Below are 21806 nucleotides of genomic sequence, written 5' to 3'. Positions count from 1 at the left end.
CAACAACAACTGCATCAGCAGCAGCAGCAACAACAACAACTGCAGCAGCAGCAGCAGCAGCAGCAGCAGCAGACCCTCTACCCCATGGGGCCTGGCAAGTTGCCCTACTCCCCTGGAGAGCACCAAATATACCCTTCCTTTCCTTACCAGCCTCCTGCAGTGGTACAAGCTACATCCTCTCCAAATCTTAGCCCAGTGCAGAATAGTTATTCCCATCACAGTTACGAATTACCGGCTGGCCCTTCACATTATGCATCTGGTGGGTATCACCACTATGTGCCTTACTATTACCCTGCAGCGACACCAGCTCCAACCTCTGCAGCTAAAAAACCTACTAGCCTTCCTCCAGCTATCCATCCACCCCAGTCACCACAGAGTGCTTATTACTCTTATGTTCAGATGCCTTACTATCCTGCAGCCACTGCAGCACCAGTGACCCAAGCCCCTGCTCCTCCACCGTCACCTCCTCCCTCTCCAGCAAAACAGCCTGTGGCTCCACAGTACCCAGTCGCTCCATTTTATTCCCCTGCTTCTTATGGCTCTTACTATCATTACGGACAGTTTTCTTACACTGATCCTGAGGTGACACATCCTACTATACCTCCACCTTCCCCTCGTCCACCTCCCAAACACCCTGACAGTCCCAGCTATCACTTCGGTCAGTTTTACCCCCAAGAACCCATCTACTTCCTGCCACCCACACCTCCGCCGCCTGCCAAAGAGAAACCTGAGGAACCTGAGAAACCTGCAGCCCCACCTGCCACCTGTCCCCCTGACAGTCACACCATTTGTAGCTACTACCCTTACCCCTATTACCCCTATCACCCCTATTACTATCCTCACTACCTGCCACCTTACCCCCCTGTGCCACAGTATCCAGGGCTTCAACAACCAATGACCACCACTACAGCTCCTACCACCACTACAGCTCCTACAACTGCTACCACAGCTGGACACACTCCACAAGACCCCCAACTCCAGTGTCTGCCGGGGAGGATGGTGGCCTACTTGCCTTTTGCCCACATAAACTCCATCCAGGTCAGAGGTGAGTGTTTGTGTAAACAGAAGAGCTCTTTGTCTCCGCAAGAAGTTTGGGTTTTCATGTTTTCTAAGAGCCGAATATCCGTCCTTGACAAAAAAAATCTCCTGAAGGCCACATGTTAATAGTTTATAGCAGCCAGAAGCATTTTGGAGTGTCAAATGATGACCCAGGGACCTATTGTTTCATTCATTCATCCTGCACATCGTTTTATTAATTTTAATTAGCCTACTGATTTTACTGTTATTATAGCTAAAGAGTAATGGCACACGCTCCATTAGCTTGGCTTAAAACTTTATGAACAATAGTTATATTTCTCTGATGCTCACACCAAAACACTGTCAACAGCTAATCTACTGTAGATCTTAACAGCTGTATTGTTACATCAGATACTTAAAGTATAAGCGCAGACCCTCTGTTGCTGTGTTAGCCAGAGTCCCCAGTGTCACCAAGAACAACCCAAATCGAGTCAGTTTTCCCTCCCGCCCACCAACTAACAGACCATGAAAAAGTGAACTTTTGCTTATTCCTATTAAGCATGCTTGTTGCATTTTAAGAGTCTAAGTCATCAGAAAGCGAGTCTGAGTCGAGTCATGAGAATCAGGTTTCGAATCCGACTCAAGTCGAAATCCAGGACTCGAGTACTACCTCATTTTCATACAAATGAAACAACAGCAATCAGTTAATATAGTACAGAGTATTAATTAGCTTGCTTTATGTAACTTTCACACACCTGGAAGAAAAAATAAGGGGTTACATGAAACAGCTGATCCCCATGTGGTGACTTGTGTTCTGCTGCCAACAAGCTAACGTAAGCAGCAGCAACCCAACTGCTGCCCTGCTGTCTTATGTAACTTTATAGGCTAATCAGATAGAAATGTATAGAAAATTAATAGGTTTTTAATAGGGAGCATACAAACGTGCCTGTCTACATATAAATGGCAACCTTTTTCCGAAATAGTGCTGGCTCTTTGCTGTTGGAAGTTTATACAACTTGAATATAAATGTATTAATAAGGTATCTGTGGGGCGTCCCGGTGGCTCACACTGGTAGAGCGCTTACCATGAAGGCCGTGTGCTTGCTGCAGCGGATCCGGTTCGAATCCAGCCTGAGGTCCCTTTGCTGCATGTCTTCCCCTCTGTCTCCCCCTTTCTATCTGTCACTATCCAATAAAGCAGTAAAATGCCAAAAAAATAATCTTAAAAAAAAAAAAAAAAGGTATCTGTAATATACAATATATTGTCGCTGGTCCCAGATAAGCACTAGCTCAGTACTGCTCAGAGACAGCAGATCAGTGTACATGGATCAGCTTTTACTTCTAAAATTAAAGTATATTACTTGTGTTACAGATCTTAAAGATCTAACAATACTTGTTTCTAACACCAGACCAGACGAAGACGTGGCTGTTCGTCGAGGCGGTGTCTCCAGTGTGTGGGTACATGCTGCAGATGGCGCAGGGCTCTGGAGTAATCCTTCACTCTCCTCTGCCTTCCTGCTACAGCCAGTCATGGGTGAGATCTTCCCATAGTGCCTCGTCACTGCCTGCAAATGTGTCATCTTTATATAATTGCTCTACTTTAATCATGTCCATGTTTTTAAGGAAATTATATTGTGTGAATGTGTGTTTCTGTAAATAATTTAAAAATGTAATTCAAATTTAAGGTCCCCATGAAGTGGCATTGTGTGACTATAAAGTCTTGGTGACGAGTGTTGGGCCTATAAAAATACACACATTGTCAATACCAGTGGACTCATAATTGACTTAAGAACTATCATCTACTATCTGTGTTTTATGGTAGGCGTTTAATCTGTAGTTTGTGGCATTTTTTATGTAATCACATTATTTTCCTAAAGTATTTCTTATAGAAAATAATATATTTTTCATTGAACAAGTACAATATTAGGTTTGCAGCATTTCTAATGATGCTATAATAAGGTTAAATAAATAAGAAAAAATATATATATATTTAAAATAAAACTCTTAATATGCCTTAAAGGTATTCTATACAGGAGTAATTATAGACACATACAAGAATAATCCCTTTTAATCATAATTTATGATCCACTAGAAGTGTGTGTGGTTGTGTCTGTATCTGCAGAGAACCTGCCCTCTGTCTGTTTTGTCTCTTTTCTATTTGTTTGGTTTGTTTGGGACATCTCTGGGATTCAACCTTTGGGCACAAAGCTACAGTAATAGCGAACCCAGCTGTGGAAAAAAAAGCAAGCAGAGCATGGCTGAATGCCAAGCAGACAAGGTTCCTTGAAAATGAGTGAATCTGGGTTTTGCTTTCACTTCTGTTGAGTGGGGGAGGATGGGGCTAAGGTTGTGTTTACAAACCGTAAGCAACATTTCCTGCATAGCCTGCCTTTAATGCAGCCCAATACAATGTCACCACAAAGTACAAATTATCTCGGATTGCTGATGCTGGTGGTTTGTACTGCTTTGGTTGTCACTACAGCGATTTATGACACCAGTCCTGCTCGTGTAAAGAACAGACAGGCAGTTTTTTCCAGTCAGCAGCTCATATTTACGATTAATCCCATATGGACTGTATACAGCATTTGCTTTGCATGCATCAGTACTGGGTGGAGTTTTTTTATGTTCTGTGCAATTCATCTGCTAAAAAACAAATTTTTTTTTGTAGTTTTGCTCAACTTGTAGACTTTATTTTTAAATGCGGTAGCTGAAAACGAAGCGTGGTGGTTCATACTGGCTTTATTGATCTCTCTTTCTCTTTAGACTCCCACAACTATTTCCTTACCTGTGAGGTTTTGGGACCTTTCCAAGTCACAGTATAGGACTATTGACTTGCGATGCCCGTATCACACTACCCCTGTCACTCCTGCATCAGTTACCCCAGTGCCCACTACCACACCTAGCACCACTAAGGGGACGGTCAGCCCGCCTGCTGCCCCGAAAGTCTTCTGCTCCTCCCATCAGATGACTGTGGAGCTCCCCTCTGGTCCCATCTCTGGAATAGTTTTTAAAGGTGTGTGTGTGCATGTTCCAGGTGCATATGGTTGCCATCAGCTCTGCATGAGTTGAATTTTAGCATGGTTCCGGAGGGGGCTGCTCTGGGTTACAGTTGAATGGGGGTTGGGGATGAAAGGTAGGCTTGGTTTTGTTTTGACTGGGCGGCCCTTATACTCTGTGCCTTGCCATGCTGAGAGCTATTACTGTGCCATTTAAAGCCGGCACAAAAATAACTTATTGTATGTACTGTGTCATGCCTTTTTCTTCAGACATCAGAGGGAACCAGTTGAACCTCGAGGATGCCCCTATGCACTGTGGGTATTCTGCAAGAAAAGTCAAAGATGGCAAAATCCGTTTGAGTCTCCAGTTACACTCGGCCTGCCACATGAGTGTGCAGGCAAGTATTGACTCAGATATCACACTGAGCACATGACCTTTTGTATAATTGACCATTTGCTGCACCCATTAACTCTTGTATAAACATTTTTCTCTAAAAGGGTAAAATGTACATCATCACTGTCATCTACATGACAGTAAATGGGGAACGGGAGGCTCAGTTTTCCTGTCCAGTTGTTGTCCCAGGGTCTGGACAAGGTAAATGGATTTTATGTTTACACCTCTGAAAGGCTTTTCAATTTGCCAAAGGGTGTTTTCTTGCGGCCATTCAGAGCTATTTTAACTGATGCGTCTGACATTTGTCGTGCTGTCCCTCAGAGTGCAACCTTCCCAGTGAACAGCGTCTCCCCTGCGGACCCAGCTCCGTATCCCAGCCCCAGTGCTTCTCCATGGGCTGCTGCTTCAGCAAGCACCCCCCTGCCTGCTACTACCCCATGGATGGTGAGCTGCAGTTTGCATCCCCACTGGCATTTTCACGCCACTTAGCTGAGTACAGTCGAGCTGTTTTGGGTACGGACATGTAAGCGTTACAGCTGCTGGATGTGTGAAGAGGCATATTCAGGGCCGGCAAAGCATGATTCAAGCTGGCAGTGACACAGAATGGGAAAAGGGTATAAGTTACCTTGGGTCTCATTATCAATTGCCTCCTGACATTTCTGACCTTTTGTTCATCTGACCTTTACATAACTGTGTCGGTGTGTTTGTGTCCTCCTCCAGAGTGCACTATTGACCGCCACTTTGTCTTCTCCGTGCCGGCCTCCCTCACGGATCCCCCTCTTTCCCTCGCCCTGCTCGTTGCTGCTGGCAACTCCACCTGCAGACCTGAGAGACTGACTGCCGACTACGCCTTGTTCAAGATCCCCATGGATGGCTGCGGGGCACGCAGAGTGGTGAGCTTTAACACACTGAACCCCAAGTAGTTTCACAGCACTTCTTGCTCCTGTCACATTTTAGTCACAGTGGCCTTGTTTTTCACTGCAATATATAAATCCTACACCTCTATGTAAACGTCACAATCATGGCTAGAAGTAGGGAGAACTCAAAGTCTTTTGTGCAGAATAACAGTTATAATGCAATAAATCCATAAAGAAAGACATCCATGTTGAATTTCTTTGATAATTTCTGATACAAAATTTGGAAGAAAAAAAAAAGAAACTATATATTCAAACATTTTCCCAAGTGCCCGCAAGTGTTAAAATTAGAAGACTCCACATGTTCTACATATTGAACTATTTTTCCAGCCTCTACTTCCAACCTGGTTAGTACAAATGGTTTCTTTTGGGCAAAATTTTAAACAAGGTGTAGATTAAAGTTATTTTCAGGAAATATCACTATTTTAAGCTTTTAAATCCAGTGATAAGTACTGTTTTTACAGTTTCTAGCTATGATAAATTGACTAATTTTATCTTGGGCTTTTTGTTTTTCTTTTCGTAAAGAAAACATGCATTTTACATCCACTGGGGGATGGGTACTCCTAAGATTAATGAATGAAAACATTTCCTAAAAAGGTGAGAAACTGAAGTAACACCCTGATTAATACTTGCATGTCTCAACTGTTGGATCCAGTTAATGGAGTATTGATTTAAATGACTTCTCTATTGATCTACTATATACCATGTTTTTATTCTACTAAAATAAACAATGAACAGATCCTGGACCCTTTAGCATTTATCAGTGTCCGCATAGTAAATTGCACGTCCAATTCTGCCCTCACAGACAGCGGGGAAAACAGTGATCTACATGGTGGAGATCGTCAATCAGATTCAGGCACTCAGCCTCAACTACGGCACCATCACAAGAGATTCTCCTGTCAGGTAAGAACATGTCGTTAAATAAAGACAATATTTTTGTCTTTATAAATACATTAATCAAAACAAAAGCATGGTGTATTTTCCATTCTCAGGCTGTTGGTGGAGTGCAGGTTTGTGCCGGGCTCTGTAGTGAGCGTGAGCTACTTGGTGAAGACTCCCACTCTGGGACCTGAAGTTCGGACCCAGGGGATGTTTGGAGTCCAGCTCAGGATTGCCAAAGGTAGAGGGTTTTTTATTTTTCTTTGCTTGATTAAGAGCTTATAATTTTGTACTGTTGTGACAGCGGCTTAAACCAAGTCAGGATGGAAGGAAATTGATGATTATTGAAGAAAGAAATAGTTAATTCCATTGTTTCAAGCTTGAAACACATCCTGATGAGCTGTAGGAGAAATCGCTTTGAGCGTGTAAAATGTAGTTCAAGACATAAGCTGCTTCTGTTCCAACACACCCCAGACGCCCAGTACAGCAGCTACCACCCTCAGTATCACCAGCCGCTGCAAATGCTGCTAGGGAAACCTCTTTACTTGGAAGTGCGGCTGGTCAACACCCCAGATCCCAGTTTGGTGTTGTTGGTGCACTTCTGTGTGGCCTATCCGCGCTCTGGAAAGTCTGTGTGGCTGCTGCTTTACAACGGGTAAGTACCTTCTTTATAACATCAACAAAAATACTGATGAGGGGGTTTACTGCGGAAGGAACAAAATGAACATTCGCTGCATATAAATATCACATTTGAGAAGTGAATTTGAAGTGTTCTTTTTCACTGAGAGGAAATAACGGGAAATAAAAGGAAGTATATTTTTGAAAACTATTGTCCTCTTATCTAATTGGTTTACTAATTAAATGTTACTCCCTAGATGTCCCAACCCCTTGGACCCAGCCCTGCAGCAGTCTGTGATATCTGATCCTCGGCCGCCCTCTCCTCAGGCTCAGACCCGCCGCTTCACCATTAGCACCTTCCAGTTCCTTCCTGATGGGGAGTTTAAGGACCCGGATGAGGAGGTAAGGAGAAGTAGAGACCCTTGAGTTGTATGGATAACTATGATATTACAGACATCTAACTGTATTAATTCTGTCCTTTTTAATAATCGTTTTTCATACATCTTCAGGCAGGAATTTTAGTTAACTCTATGTAAACATTACATTCAAACTTTGCCCCTTCTCCTCAGTTCAACAAAGGTAATGGTAACGCCTAGATTCACTCCTGTGGAATAAGCAGTGCCCACATTTTACTCACTATATGTACAATTTTTGATACTGTGTCCACTATTTTCTTAGCTTTGTGCCCAACGGTTAAGCCGAGAAAGTTCCTGAACACAACAAAATTAAAATAATTTAGAAAATGCAGTCAGAGGTCAGGGTCTCTGCAGATACAGACACAGCCACACACTTCTAGTCAGTGGTGGAAGAAGTATTGAGATCCTTTACTTCAGTAAAAGTACTTATACCACACTGTGAAATTACTCTAATACAAGTAAAAGTCCTGCATTCAAAACTAGTACTTTACTAGTAAAGTAAAAGTACAAAAGTATCGGCATCAACATGTACTTCAAGTATCAACAGTAAAAGTACTTGTTTGATTGGACCCACTCAGATTGTTTAATATCTAAATATATTATTAAATTATTATTTTTGATGCATTTATGTTAGCAGCGTTTTACTGCTGTCAATAGAGGGCTCGTTTTAACTATTTAATATACTTGTATGTGGTTTCATTTATAAACATGCGTAATCACTTTAAATTGACCATGTTTTTATGTTTAGTTTCGACCTGAAAAGTCACCAAATGTCAGATAAATGTAGTGGAGTAAAAAGTCCAGTTATGAAGGTAAAATACTCAAGTAAATTAAAAGTACCTCAAAATTTTACTTAAATTTTTAATAAGTACAGTACTTGAGTATATGTACACCACTGCTTATAGTGGGCTTTTAAGTGTACCCGTGCACATGGCCAGGTTTCTCCTGTTCTTATGCTAAACAGCATAATCAATCAGCTGTTGGTCCTACTTAATGGACAGATCTGAGAGTCCCATGAGTCTTCTCAACTAACATTTGGTAAGGATATTTCCCATAATGCCTCACAATTGCTTTAAGCGTACTTTCCCCTATAGTTTTACGAGTTTCAGCGAGGGGAAAAAAAAATGAAATGTGCAGCTGTCTGTGCAGAGTGCTTGTGAATTCCCCCCCTGGGAATCAATGAAGTCTTATCTTGGAGTGGTTGTTGGCATTTTTCTAGACTCCCTGCTTTCATTTTGCAAAAAGGAAATGTAATGTAAAACTATACGGCTGCTCTTTTCAGTGCAAATTCACACAGGTTTTTAATTTATTTAGCATGGGCACACAGTCTGTGGAAAATGAAACCATTGACAGCTGTATCTCTAAATCTCTTAAGTCAGCATTCATTGGGAGGACATGTGGAGGAGCCATTTTGTAAACTGCAAATTCTGGCCAAATCTCAATTGGCAGCAGCTGCTAGTCATACTACGCCGCACACTCTCGAGACTGGACATGACATCAAATCCTGCTCTGCTCTCTGCCCTCGCTCTCAGATCTACTTCATGTGTTCAACTGAAATCTGCTTGCCGCGCGATGGGCCGTGTGTCGAGGGATGCTTCGGCCAGTGACGGTGAGGAAAAATTAGCACTCTGTCCTCAAATCGCCCACCACGGCCTTATGAACGATAAGGTTAATTGTGATTGCATGAAAACACACATGAATGAGCCCCATTGCAACAGTGGAAGCAGCCTGAGAGCCAGTAGTGGCTGCAGTCACATATGACAGCAGGGCAATGATTTAGTAATGAGGAGAGATTTGAATTATTTATCAGGACTGATCCATTTCCTGTTTTTCAGTTACGACATGGAAGACGATTGAAGTTGGTTGAGATGATGATGATCCTGTAAGCAGCACTGATGTGTTTATCATAGTTAAAATGCAGCAAATGTTACTATTCACTTACTATTTATTAGGTTTTCTTTTTAAAAGAAATTAACAATAAAATAAGCAAAACAAAGGAAGGATCTGTCCCTGAGATGTATGTACTTTTCAACCCACAATGATTAAGGACTTGGAGGGAAAAAGAAAATAACTTTTCTGTGCTGAACATATCTCCTCTTTTCTCCTTTTCAGGCCTCAGACATCACTTGTTCAACCACCAATAAAAGCTCTTAAAGGACACAGTGTGTGTATGTGTGTGTGTTTCTAAGCTGGCAGCCACTGAGTTTTACAGCAGGAAGTGGCACTCACACAAAAGTGGGAGGCAGCATTGTTTACATGAACACTTGGGCCTTGTGGACTGAGCGTGGTTGAGACTTACTTGCTGTGCTGCCCTTTATGTAGATGTGTGGGGATATAGATGGATATTTTATTATCATCATCCTGTTGGAGTGGTTTTCATCCTACCTGTCATGTAGGAGGTTCTGTGTCACAATGAATAACTTTCTCTTTGTTTTCCTGTAAAGTATGGTGTGCCTCAGGGACCAATTCTCTCTTTATATCTGCTTCCCTTTGGGCACATTAATCATTTTTTTATGCTGATGATACACATATTTACCTGCCTGAATTGTTATCTCTTCATGAATGCATTTCAGCTGGATTTAAGCAAAAGAGACATCCTTGTCATTAGGTCCCTGCACATGCCAAAACAAATTCTGCCTTCAGCTGGTCCCCTATTGGAGAACATTAAGTATGTTGCAAAGGTTCGAGGGAAATTAAAATATTTTGGAGCGGCATTCAACAAAGCCTTTGCAATCCTGCTTTTTTCATCTTAAATATTATCTACTTTAACTTTTAGAGACACAAAGACTGTTTAACATGCCTTCATCTCCTCACGCTTGGATTACTGCTGCATCCTTTTAACTTGCAGAAACCAGAAATCTATTGATCGACTCCAGACCGTACAGAACTGACGCCAGAACCAACAGATGTGATCACATAACTCCCGTTTTAGCCTCTTTACACTGACTCGCTGTATGTTTTTAGCATGTTTTAAGTTTTTAATGATCACTCTGAAGACTCTTCCTGCTATACCTCTAACCCCTCAGTATTGTACATATCAGCAACTACTTTAAGATCCTCGGTTGGAGGTCTTTTGTCTGTTCCAGACTCTAATATGAACAGAGCGTTTGCAGTCGGAGCCCCAAACACCCCTGATTGATCTGCCCGAGGAAATCAGGTCGGCAAAGTCAGTGATTTCCTTCCAGTCCCTTCATAAAACATGCTTTTATTGGAAAGCATTATGGTTTTACATAGTTTTTAACCTCCTCTTGTCTTTTATTTCCTTTAAATTGTTTTTTTATTGGTAAATGGACCTGCACTTATATAGCGATTTTCTAGTTGCTTTTTCCGAACACTCAAAGCGTTTTACACTACAGACTGCGCTCATTCACCCGTTCACACACATTCATACTGGTGGCAGAGGCTCCGATCAGAAGACGACCCACTCTACCAACTGAGCCACAGCCGTTTTCTACACCAATCTGCTTTTCTTTTATAACCTGATGATTTCATGTTGTCTGTTTATTTACTGCACTCTGTAACTTAGATTTTCTGCGTCAAGTAACGATTATTTTTAGTCTGGTCAGAAATTCATCACCAACGGCAAACAACCTCAACATTATTACAGACCTACTCAGAGCTCCACATATAATAAGGTGCAGCAACCTCACACACAGAGGTTCAGTTATTTTTGTTTCCCTGTTTGTTCAGCAGTGCAATAGTGGTAGACACAAATGAGATGTGAGTCTGGTTGGATCAGAGGGACGCCACTCTTTACCGTGTGTCTGATAGTAACAGCTTGTATGCGCTAAATAGGGGATGTGATACTGCTCTAATCTGTGAAATATACAGCGGGTTTACAGCAATAAATATTTTTAGCAAGGTAAATGGAGCTTCTGCATGTAACCAGTGTTCCATGAAAGAGGTACAACTTCAGTATGTCGATGGCATCTGAAAGGGAACTCATCTTATTTTGAATCAAGTTTGATTGCACATACACGGCTAGATTACTTGGTAGAGAGCCATGAGAAAAATGAACTCTCGTGTCCCACTGTGTGGTGCTTACAGTATTACTGTGCTGTAATATTATACACCCCTATAGATATACTGTATGGTAATTTGATTAAACATTAATTTGGGAGTGTCACCATGATATCCAATGAAACAACATCGTATCTCTTTAAGATGAGGCCTCAAAATCAGGTGAAAATACAAGATTGTACTGTACGGTTCATTACATACCCATCCCCCAGCTCCCCAAGTAAAATAACAAATTTCCTCAAACTACTTGACACACAGTACAGTAAATCTAGGGTAATTGACTTTGCCTGCCTGGTAATCCAGCCATGTGTAGTTTATTTATAGTGCACATCACCCAGTGAGTCTTTGCATATTTTTCAGGTTTAAAATAATATAAACATCACACACAGCTATAAAAAAATCCTCCCATTCATTCCCACACACACAAGCAGAATCATAAACATAGTTAAAAATATTAATACAACAATAATGTAATTAAGAAATAGTTTGACATTTTAAAAAGTGCTTATAAAAGCTGTGGATATAGCAGCACATTTTCAGACAGACTCTTGGAAGTCATTTGGGCTGCACTCAGTTGTTTGCATTAAAAATGACAGAAATAGTTGTCTCACGAATGAAAAGAAGAAAAGTTCAAACACTGGCTCATTAAAACATCTGCCTACCAGCACCTCCGAAGCTCATTAACACATTCATCTTGTTTGTTTAAGTACAAAAACAGATGTGTAAAAAATGACAAGCTGCGGTTAATGTGATTTACAGGGTTGCAAGCAGTGAATATTTCTGAAGAGCTGCTATGCCCCTAATTATGCATAACTTTATGCCTTAACATAATTTAATCGGCTGAGTTATATTGAAATTCACCCCTGTACTGTACGTCATGAATGGAGGAATTGGCCATAGAGACTGAGGCTGTTTTTGTACCAAGCTGTACACATGTTGATTTGTGCTGTTTGTGCTGTGGTGCATTTTAACATGGGGGTCTATGAGGATTGACTCCCTTTTGGTGCCAGCCTCAAGTGGCCGTTTGAAGAACTGCAGTTTTGCACTTAATTCTTCAGCCCCAGCGGTTTTACACTCAGATTTGTGTACAAATTGAATAAATAACATGTTTGTAATTTTTGAACAAATGACAAGGTTAGATATTTCCAATATTTTCCTGTTTTTAAGCTAAGCTAAGCTAACCATCTCCTGGGTGTAACTTCATATTTCACAGATATACGAAAGAGTGGTAATGATCTTCTCGTTTAACTCTCAGCAAGAAACTTAATGAACAGTCCCATTAAAAAAGCAGTAAAGGACTCAGGCTGTAGGCTGAAGGGGAAAAAAGGGGACCAGCATGCATAGTCTCCTCAGTTTTTTAGTGCACCCTAGAAAGGCACTTTACTATGCTTCCTTCATTTGAAAGGGCACCCAAGAGGGCACTTCATCACGTTTTCTCCATTTAAGGGCACCCATTAGTGCACTGCATCTTGTTTTCTTCGCTCTAAAGGCATCTTTAAAGACACTCAATCACATTTCTTCACTTGAAGGGGAACCCAAGAGGCCACTTCATCATGTTTTCTCCATTAAAGGGCAACCAACAGGGCAGTTTATCACATATTTTTTATTGGAAGGGCACTATAGAGGGCAATTTGTCATGTTTTATCTACCATAGGAACATTTAAGATGCTGCATTTGTTTCAAACACTGGGGCACCAAAGGGGGCCGGTCACCCTCCTGTTCCCTCCCTGATTAAATAGCTGGTGTTGTGTGGCATGTACAGTATACAATTGATGGTGTAGTTGCTGAAGTTGTATAACCCATTTTAAATCAGAGGGGGGACTTTTGAAATCAGCTTTTCCTCATAATAAAATTTGCTACAGCAAATTGCCTTTGAAGTATTTGCCTCTCATGGTAGCCTTTGACCACTGGGTGTCATCCAAGCAATAAAAATGCCAGCGGAACATAAGGTACTCCATGCAGCATGACTCACAGCTGGGCTGGTGTGAAGACCTTGGCTTGTGTTGTGTAATGAGTTAGGAATGAAGTCTTCCAGAACTGGACTTGATAAGCCCACCCTCTGCTAGTCCGCCATGCAATGTAACCGCTATTACTGTTAAGCGCAGCTTTAGTCCAATAATATTTTTGAAATTGTGCGCCAGTACATGTGAAAAAAGCGATACGCGCAGTTGGTTTAAAGGCTTGGGTTTGCACTGTAAGAGCGTGGTGGTCTCTCTGGAGTCATAAGGGCCCCCCTCACACACACACACATACACACACCTCCCCACGGTGAAATATATGGAAGCACTGCGGCACACTGCGTGTATTTTGCAGGCTGCATGGCTGCCTGGCTGCCTGGCTCAGCGTTCAAAGGGAGAGCGGAAGATAGGAGGAGGGGAATGACTACACCAAGAGAGTAGGAGGAGGAGGGAGGGAGGACAATTTCCTTTCTGTAACACACACGCTACAAGATCACACCGGGAAAACGGAGAGAGGAAAGAAAATTATAGGAGAGAGAGAGAGAGGAAGGAAAGGAAACACCGCAGCCCGTCCGTCCGTTTGCATGTTGTTTTTTGGGGGAGAAATCGGCTTTTCTTTTCACGCAGACTTGCGGACTAACATGGGGGGAAGAGAGAGCTCCTGACGCGGATTGACTTTGCTCTGTGGCTCAAGTCTGTGGCTAATAGACAAGAGAGGAGAAAAAAAGGCGACAGGGAAGACATGTTGAGGGGTTTTTCGTCTTGAGGTTGCGGTAGGATGTTGATGTTGTGCTCTTAAAAAAACCTGACGGCTCCTCGTATAGAAAAAAACGAGGGCAAATGGAAATTGGGCGGTCGGTTATGCTCAGGAGCCATTGTTTTGATCGGTGTTTATTTAATTGGTTTGTTATGATCTGAAATAACGTAGGCCTCTTAGGCAGCCCTGCAGTAAATAAATACACGGTCAGCAAACAGGGGCTACATAGCTGGGAATTAACCTGCTTGTATTTTAGGGGACGTTTTTGAATAGTGTTTTCTAGTAAGCTAAGCAGCGTTTATGAGCTATTTGAGGTTTTTTTTTAACAAACGCGGTGGTTAGATTATATTTCTTAGACCAGAGAGCCAAACATTTCCAGATACATCAACTCTTCAGGGGGGTCATACAAAGGCCCGGTAGGAATTAAAAAGACTGTTTTAATTGCGGTGGAAAATCGTCCACAGCCTGGCTGCAAAGCACAAAGGTGCTCACGAGCATAGGTAGTGCATTTCTCTCCCAGTTTAGCTCAAGGCGAGGGACAAAAGAAGATTTTTAAATGTTAATGTCGACCGACGTTGCATCCATCATGCTGCCTGTGTCCCGGGGTCTCATGGACCGGGATAGAGAGCTGGACACCATGGCCGGGGTGCACCCCAACGCGGGCGGCGCTCCTGCGGTTGTCCGGGGCATGAAGCGCGGAGACCCGGAGCCCGACGGCCAGACAGCGGCCGCTCTGGTGGACTCCACCGGGGCTGAGTGCAAGCGTCCCCGGATCGACGGCTCAGGAGGGATCGGCGAGGTTGGTCAGGTGAGGAGAGCACTCCTTTGTCCAAATACAGTAATGCAGGAACGACTAAGCGTTGTGCAGGGATCTCCTGGTGCTTTGGTGCATGATTGCATTATTTAAGTGCATCCATATTGACTTATAAATACAATTATTAAGTCATGGTTGCGGTTGTAATATGATCACATGTCGAAATCATAGTTGCAGAGATATTTGTCTTCATAGCTGCAGCAGCAGGGCCCCCAATGGGCCACCATCGAGTCTGCTCAGCCCATTACCAGCACTGCAGGACATACCACCACATTTCACAGCTGTAAATGACTCTACATGATGTTCATTCAGTTTTACAAGGTGGCTGAAACAGTAAGCACGTAATCCATGCTGTTCACTGGGTTTAGCTACAATGTAGCTGCTTCTGCAACAGTTCATTGATACATTTCTGTCAAACTAATTCTTGTAAACTGCTGTTTTCACCATGTCAAATATGGAGATTCCCTGCTTTTCTGTTAGTTATATTATTTTAACTGAATATATTTGGGCTTTGGACTGACAAAACAAGACATTTTAAAACATCATCTTGGACTTCGAGAAACTGGGATGAACATGTTTTGACTATTTTCTGTCATTTTATAGTGCAAATGATTGATTCAGAAAGTAAACAGCGCATTGATCGAATGAAAATAATGGGTTGCAGTCCTAAATTGCAATGTCCAATTTGTATTAATGTATCCACTCGGTTGCTACTTTGCTGCTCAGACATCCTGCTTCCTCAAAACTCCCCAAAGAGCATCTCCTGCTTTATGAATATCAGAGTCTCAGCTGTGGGTGGGGAATGTAAACAAACTTGACCTTTTATTATGCAAAACAACCCCTCTGCCATGTGGTATAATGGTGTGGACAACATTTGGTTTCGAATGGAAATTGATGTCAGTGTTTGCTTGTGTGATCTTTGAGGAAGGGGGGGCACACAGGAGGGGTTATTTGAGGTAAACAAAGGCTTCCAGTTTTATTAGGGGGCAATCAGGCCAAACCTAATCAGTCTAATTACCTTGATTCTCAGACCCCTACTTTTATCAACATCACTGCTGCAGTGTTTGGCCTCTCACCCTGTTTTTGAATCAGCAAACGTGATAGACTCTCTTAACCTATTTTCTTTCAATGTCAGCAAAATCAATTTGCAGTTTTCCCCCCTTGGTGACCCAAAACTGGTGAAATATTTCTTAATAGAGCGTCTCAGGAGGGCAGAGGATGGGTTGGACATCATTATGGTATATTATGTAGGGAGAAGCACTCCAATGGAAAACGGAAAGCTATTTCTCTGCCATTGAAAGCGCCAGTAATGGAGGTGAAGTGGCCTGTTTGCTCATGTTTGGAAAACTAAATGGCTGGCTTTACATCGTCATGCTGTCCATGAGTGCTGACAGACAGGCTTAGGAAGGTAATGCACTTAAAAACAGATGCAAGTGTGTGTGTGTGTGTGTGTGTGTGTGCGTGTGCGTGTTTGTGTGGGGGAGAGAGACGTGCAGATCAATAGCTTCAGCCCCTAAAATGTATTGAACGTGAGCTGGCTGGACAGTCCGGAAATGAGAGTGGGAGAGATGCCCCCTCCCTCTCTCAGTTGGTGCAGGAACAGATTTGCCCTATCACTGGCAGTAAAGAGGCTTTGTTTCCAGCTAATGGGATCACATCTCATACTGGAGGGGGCATTATAACCACACTGATCCTGAGATCCTTATCTAAAGCAGAGGGTTTATACAACACACATGCCCAGACGCACATACTTGCTTTGGTATTAGTCAGATTAGGTTTGATGTCATAATTTACAAATTGAACATATTTTTCAAGCAAAACTGTTCAAAATATCCTGTTTCCAGCCCCTTAAAGTGAAGGATTTTCTCTTTTCTCTGTTTTTATTTAATTGAAAATGGAATTCAGGGTTCATACAGGTGCTGGATATTCGTGAAAACACTTGAATTTTAATGTGGTGTTTCAAGGCTTTGAAAGTGCTTGAATTTTATGATGGATTTGACAACAGGACACCAGTGTGCTGTGTGTGTGTATGATGAAAGATTAATTTAATTAAGTGCTTGAAATTTAAGATGCCAAGTCTGCTTATAACCAAGCGATACATTTTGAAATGTAAAACTTTGTTTTAACTTGTCACCCTTCTGTCTGATTTATATAGCACAATAAGTGAAATGATTAGTGTACTGTTTATACTCTATGCATTGTGTATAAATATATAATATGCCACGTAAGGTGCTGGAAAAGTTTGAAAATGCAAAAAAAAGTGCAGTAATTTGACTTTGGAGATGGTGTAGGAATATGTGTGGGTTCTTGACTGTCTGTAAGGCCTTTAATAGCATTAGATTGGGCTTTAAGAAGATTTGATGGGAAACATGTTTCGACAAATGATTTATTGAGATTATATTAGCGTGTAACTACTTGTCAGTTGCAAACCTGAATTTCGATTTCAGTCCTCCGAAAACTGTATTTGCAAGAATCTGGCAGTGTGATGATATGATGCAGGGGTTATGATTCAATATATTGCGATACTGTAAGCAGGCCGATTATATTGCAGTTATTGAAACCTAATTTTACTGTAAACCGTCACACCAAATATGCATAAAATCAGAGTTAAAAAGTGTATTTTTTCTGCAATAATAATAAGGGGTCTCTGTCACTTTTTCGTCCAATATCACAGCACTAATTTTTATGCTGTCTGTTTGCTTTGCATGTAAACTATTAATTAAAAATGTATGCAGTGTTTTTGGGAATCGATACAGTCTCACAAAATAAAATGAGATACTTATATTGATATTTTCTCACACCCTTACCAAAACTATACTGAATGTCAGTTTGTGAGCTCAGCCTTAGGTTTTAAAATCTCCCCATGTGTAAAGTGAACCACTGTGACATATTTTTATCCCTCTAACCTGGCGACACCATCGATATTCTTGAAGCAAACAGGGTAGAGTAATGTTCAATTTTCCTACTTTTTAAATTGGAGGACTTGGCTCCTAAAGAAACATCTATAAAAATGAACACAGGCACTTCTGTAAAGCTAATCTTCAGAGGAGGGTAAAGGATGGAAAATATTATAGCAGGCAGCATCCTGGCTCTCGTAAAGCACCGTGTCTCCACCCTTTATTTATTTTTAAAAACCATTTATTGCCGGGATCACGGCAGGAGTTGAACTCTGACCTGTAACTGAAGCCGGCACAGAGGGGCGTGGCTGTGGTAAAGGGAGCAATCCATTTGTACCACTGCAGCCCAATAATGGGATCTTTCCCATTTGGCCATCGACACTGCTGTTTTTCTCATTAGGGCATGATGTCATCACAATGCGGGGGTGGAAAAGCTCTGTCGAGTCGAATCCGCAAAGTTTTAGCAGAGCAGCAATCAGTGCAGCCTGCAGTGCATGATTGAATGCTCAGCTAACGCGGGCGAATAAAGCTCACTGGGTGCATTCAACAGTATGAGTTCAAATGGTCACGGCTGCTCATAGAAATTAGCTGCTGACCTCCTGCCGCCTACACTGTGTGCATCCAATAGTATGGATTTTAAATGAATATTAACATATTCGCAGCACAGAACACCAGCTTGCTTGCTCCTGCTAAAAACCCCCAGAACATTTTCAGTCCATTATGCATTCCAGCAGTGCTTCACCGGGGAAGTCCTGCATTTTTCTGGATGACAGGGGATTCATAACAATACCCTGCATCTCCAGCCCGAGTTAGACTTTGGGAAATGTTGAGAGGAGGTTGTCCACTTCAATATCAATCTGGCATGCTGCTGAGCAGCTCATGTTTTGTTGTCACTCTGCGTAGGAACTGGGGCTCTCTCTAACCTAATAAGGTCTTGCCCGGGGTGACAGCGCCGAGGACAAATGACTTGATTCGGACATTAATGTAGGTGGATCACCCCTCTGTACTTTCATCTCAGCCCCGGCACTGAAATAGAAAGAAAACGTCAGCAAGAAAAATGAACTCCTGCTGCGAGTTGAGAATATTTATTTAGTTTTTGGGCTCCTGCTTTTCTGTGATAAATTGCCAGCAGAAGTCTGTTGACTGCATTATGTTTGAGAGAGAAGGCTGCGTGTTTCAGCGCTCTGCTCTGGGGCAGACTTGATGTCCTTAAAGTGTAGTTATCCTCACATATCAATTGCAGTTAATGATTTGTTTCTGCCACAGAATTTTTGGTGTTGATTTAAATGCTGTTAAAAACATATTTGTCATGTTTATATTAAAACTTGTTCTACAGGATTTGAATTGATTTGTGTTTTGGCAAAATCTGTACTGTGTACTAAAATAAAAATAATGAGCTGATGAAACTCAGACAGTTAATGTTCAACTGTTTTGGAAATTGACGAATTGTTTAAATAGATTTTCAAGCAAAAATGACAATTCCAGTTTCTTATGTGAAGATTTGCTGCATTTTCTTAGGGTTCATGCTGCTGAAAATTCTTGAAACGTTTCTTATTATTGTAGTTCAAGAAGTGCTTGAGTTTTAAGTCATATAGCAAGCCAAGCCTATTTCCACATTTTTAAACATAAAACTTTCAATTTGTCACCTCTCACCATAGACTGTAGACCCTAGAGTGCTGTCACAACACATCATTTTGGTTGTTTATAACACCGTGACATCTGATTGAATGTGATGAAGAAATTATATAATAAGTATTCTGTATATACTGTATACAAATATTTAATTTACCACAGCTCTGAGGCACCCTGATATTGTCAAAAGTGACACACACATTTATTATATTTGGGTTTTGGGCTGTTAATTAAACAAAAAGTAGAATGATTTCATCACTTTGGGCTCTGGAAAATTGTAATGGACATGTTGCATCATTTTCTGACTTTTCATTGGTTAATTATGCGTTGATTAATCAAGAAAGTACTCTGCAGGTTGATATAAATTATGCGCAGTAGCAGTGGACATATATCACATAAAATTGTTTCAGATGAGGTAGAAATATGTTGATTGTTAAAGGTGCAGTATGTGATTCTGGAGTCTCCAAACCCAAAGTGCTGAGACAGTTTAAAGACGTGTTTTCAGTTCCCTGTGCTCATCATATTTAATAGATCTCTGCTAAAATATTAAAAAGAAGAGCAGCCAAAAGTTTTTTTCCCAGAAATGGGCATCAACATGCTCCCAAAAGTCCAGTATGAGGCTCTAGTTTCAGGGAAATGATGTTTCAATGAAATAATCATAGAGTGTAATCATCATGGGCAATTATGTTGTGCAGTAAATAATTACATGCAAAAACTAATCTTCTCCAATCAGATCGGAAATAAATTGGGGGGATAAAAATAACAGTTTTATCTTGAGATGCAGATCAGCGCGGTGGACAGCAGTTTGATTATGTTGTGTGTGTGACTCGTTAACAGATACGGCTTTATGATGATTATAATGCCAGAGCCGGCTGAGCCTGCAGCCAACATCCCTCTGAAGGAGCGTGTGTAGGTTTACTGTGGAAAGTCGGAGGGAGGTGAAGTACATTGAGGGAAAATAAACTTGAGATCATCTGGCCGACTGTTTGGAGGCTTAGCACATAAGTGCTCTGTGGATGAAATGGATTCACATCCTCCTGAGTGTATGGAGTGCCCTGCTTTGCAGTGAGGTAGGATGACTCTCAGAGCAGTGAAATGTAGTTCCTCTTTCACTCCTCTTCAGAAGAGCAGCAGTCCCAAGGCACGATAGGAATAGACACGAGTCTTGTGACTAAATTAGACATCACACACAAAAAAACAATCGTGCACACACACATAGACACCTACCACCACCTGTAGTTTTTGGAGACGAGTAGCAGGGTTCATGTAAAAAAGGAATAATTGTCGCCTAGTGAAAAGATGGCGTGAAAGAGAACGTTGGAGGTATCCAAGCTTCTCAGCCTTTATTTGTTTTGAGATTTTATTCAGGGCTTTTATAAAGTCTTAAAAGTTTGGAAAAGCTTTATTTCAACCATTCTGATATGATAAGATATTCCTTTATTACTCCCACAATGGGAAGCTTTACAATGTTACAGCAGCAAAAAAAAAAGAAAAAAAAGAAAGAAGCATCAATAAAATAACAATGCAGATAAACAAGCAATAAATACAAGAAATATAAAAGTATTAACAATTAAAACAAGAAGAAATTTGGGATTACACTTTCAAAGTTATGATTATGGCCATTAATACTCTGTAAAAATGCATCATTTTCTACATAATCCTGTGTTTCATCCACCCAATAAACCAAAAATCTTTTAATATTTGAAATGAAACACAACAGTTAGCGTCTCACAACAGAATTGGAGCGTACTCAAACCTTAAATAACAAATGAAAAAAAGATGAATGACTTGCCATGAGAACTAAACCTTTTCAAATGTAAACATAGATGTTTTTAAGCCAAATATTCTCTACTGGGATAGTCTGAACTTTTTGTTAAATACAAACTGTATTTTAAACGAATTCTTCAGTTTATTATATAAGCAAGATAAATCCTCGGTTGATCCCTTACTCTGGGAATTAGCAGGAATTAAATAATCATAATCAAAAAATACAATCAAAGCTAATATGAACAGCTGGTAAAATAAACAAAATGACAATATCATGTGGATATAAAATAATTATGTAAATGTTATTTTTCGCAATTGCATAACAATTCAGATAGGATCTTGAGAGTGCTTGAATTTTCCTCTTACAAAGCTGCACAAGGCCTGCAGCGGGGTTCGTGTATAAAAGGGATTACATAAAGATGGTGTGAAGGAGAAAGTTAGTTGGAGGTAACGGAGCTTCTCATCCCTCAGAGTTTATTATTACAGGATCGGCCCTGTCCCCCCCCCCCTCAGCTCGCCTTTCCTCCCCCTCCTCCCCTCCTCGCCATCTGTTGACTTCAAGTCATTTTGTTACTTTCTCCTGATTGCTCACCCGGTCTTCCCCTGCAGTCTCTTCTTCTTCTTGTTTTAGCTCCCCACCCCCTTAAAGAGCACCCCCACCACCACCACCCCCAGAGGACAATCAGATGTGCTTTATTTGTCATCACCAACACAGAAACAAACAAAAT

At 41.3% G+C, this 21806-nt stretch overlaps 2 protein-coding genes across 3 annotated transcripts in view; both read left to right on the top strand.

Annotated features, from left to right (window-relative positions):
• The first annotated feature begins 50 nt into the window (after positions 1 to 50).
• Positions 51 to 9393, top strand: LOC131968237 (uncharacterized). The gene is made up of 13 exons (XM_059329034.1): positions 51 to 1045; positions 2426 to 2550; positions 3780 to 4029; positions 4283 to 4410; positions 4511 to 4607; positions 4728 to 4850; positions 5127 to 5299; positions 6126 to 6223; positions 6313 to 6440; positions 6674 to 6854; positions 7075 to 7219; positions 8766 to 8842; positions 9346 to 9393. Exons 1-12 carry the CDS (start codon positions 85 to 87, stop codon positions 8838 to 8840), a joined length of 2484 nt encoding a protein of 827 aa, XP_059185017.1. The 5' UTR covers positions 51 to 84; the 3' UTR covers positions 8841 to 8842; positions 9346 to 9393.
• A 4284-nt stretch (positions 9394 to 13677) lies between these two features.
• The window catches only part of rbfox2 (RNA binding fox-1 homolog 2), a 44350-nt gene continuing 36221 nt past the window's right edge, over positions 13678 to 21806 (top strand). For both annotated transcript variants that reach the window (XM_059338790.1, XM_059338783.1), the window contains exon 1: positions 13678 to 14776. In XM_059338790.1, coding sequence (XP_059194773.1) covers positions 14525 to 14776 — 252 coding nt within the window. In that variant the 5' untranslated portion in view covers positions 13678 to 14524. The remainder of the gene's footprint in view (positions 14777 to 21806) is intronic.

The sequence above is a fragment of the Centropristis striata genome, chromosome 1 (genome assembly GCF_030273125.1).
Source record: "Centropristis striata isolate RG_2023a ecotype Rhode Island chromosome 1, C.striata_1.0, whole genome shotgun sequence".
Classification (NCBI taxonomy): domain Eukaryota; kingdom Metazoa; phylum Chordata; class Actinopteri; order Perciformes; family Serranidae; genus Centropristis; species Centropristis striata.
This window is presented reverse-complemented; position numbering and strand designations above follow the sequence as displayed.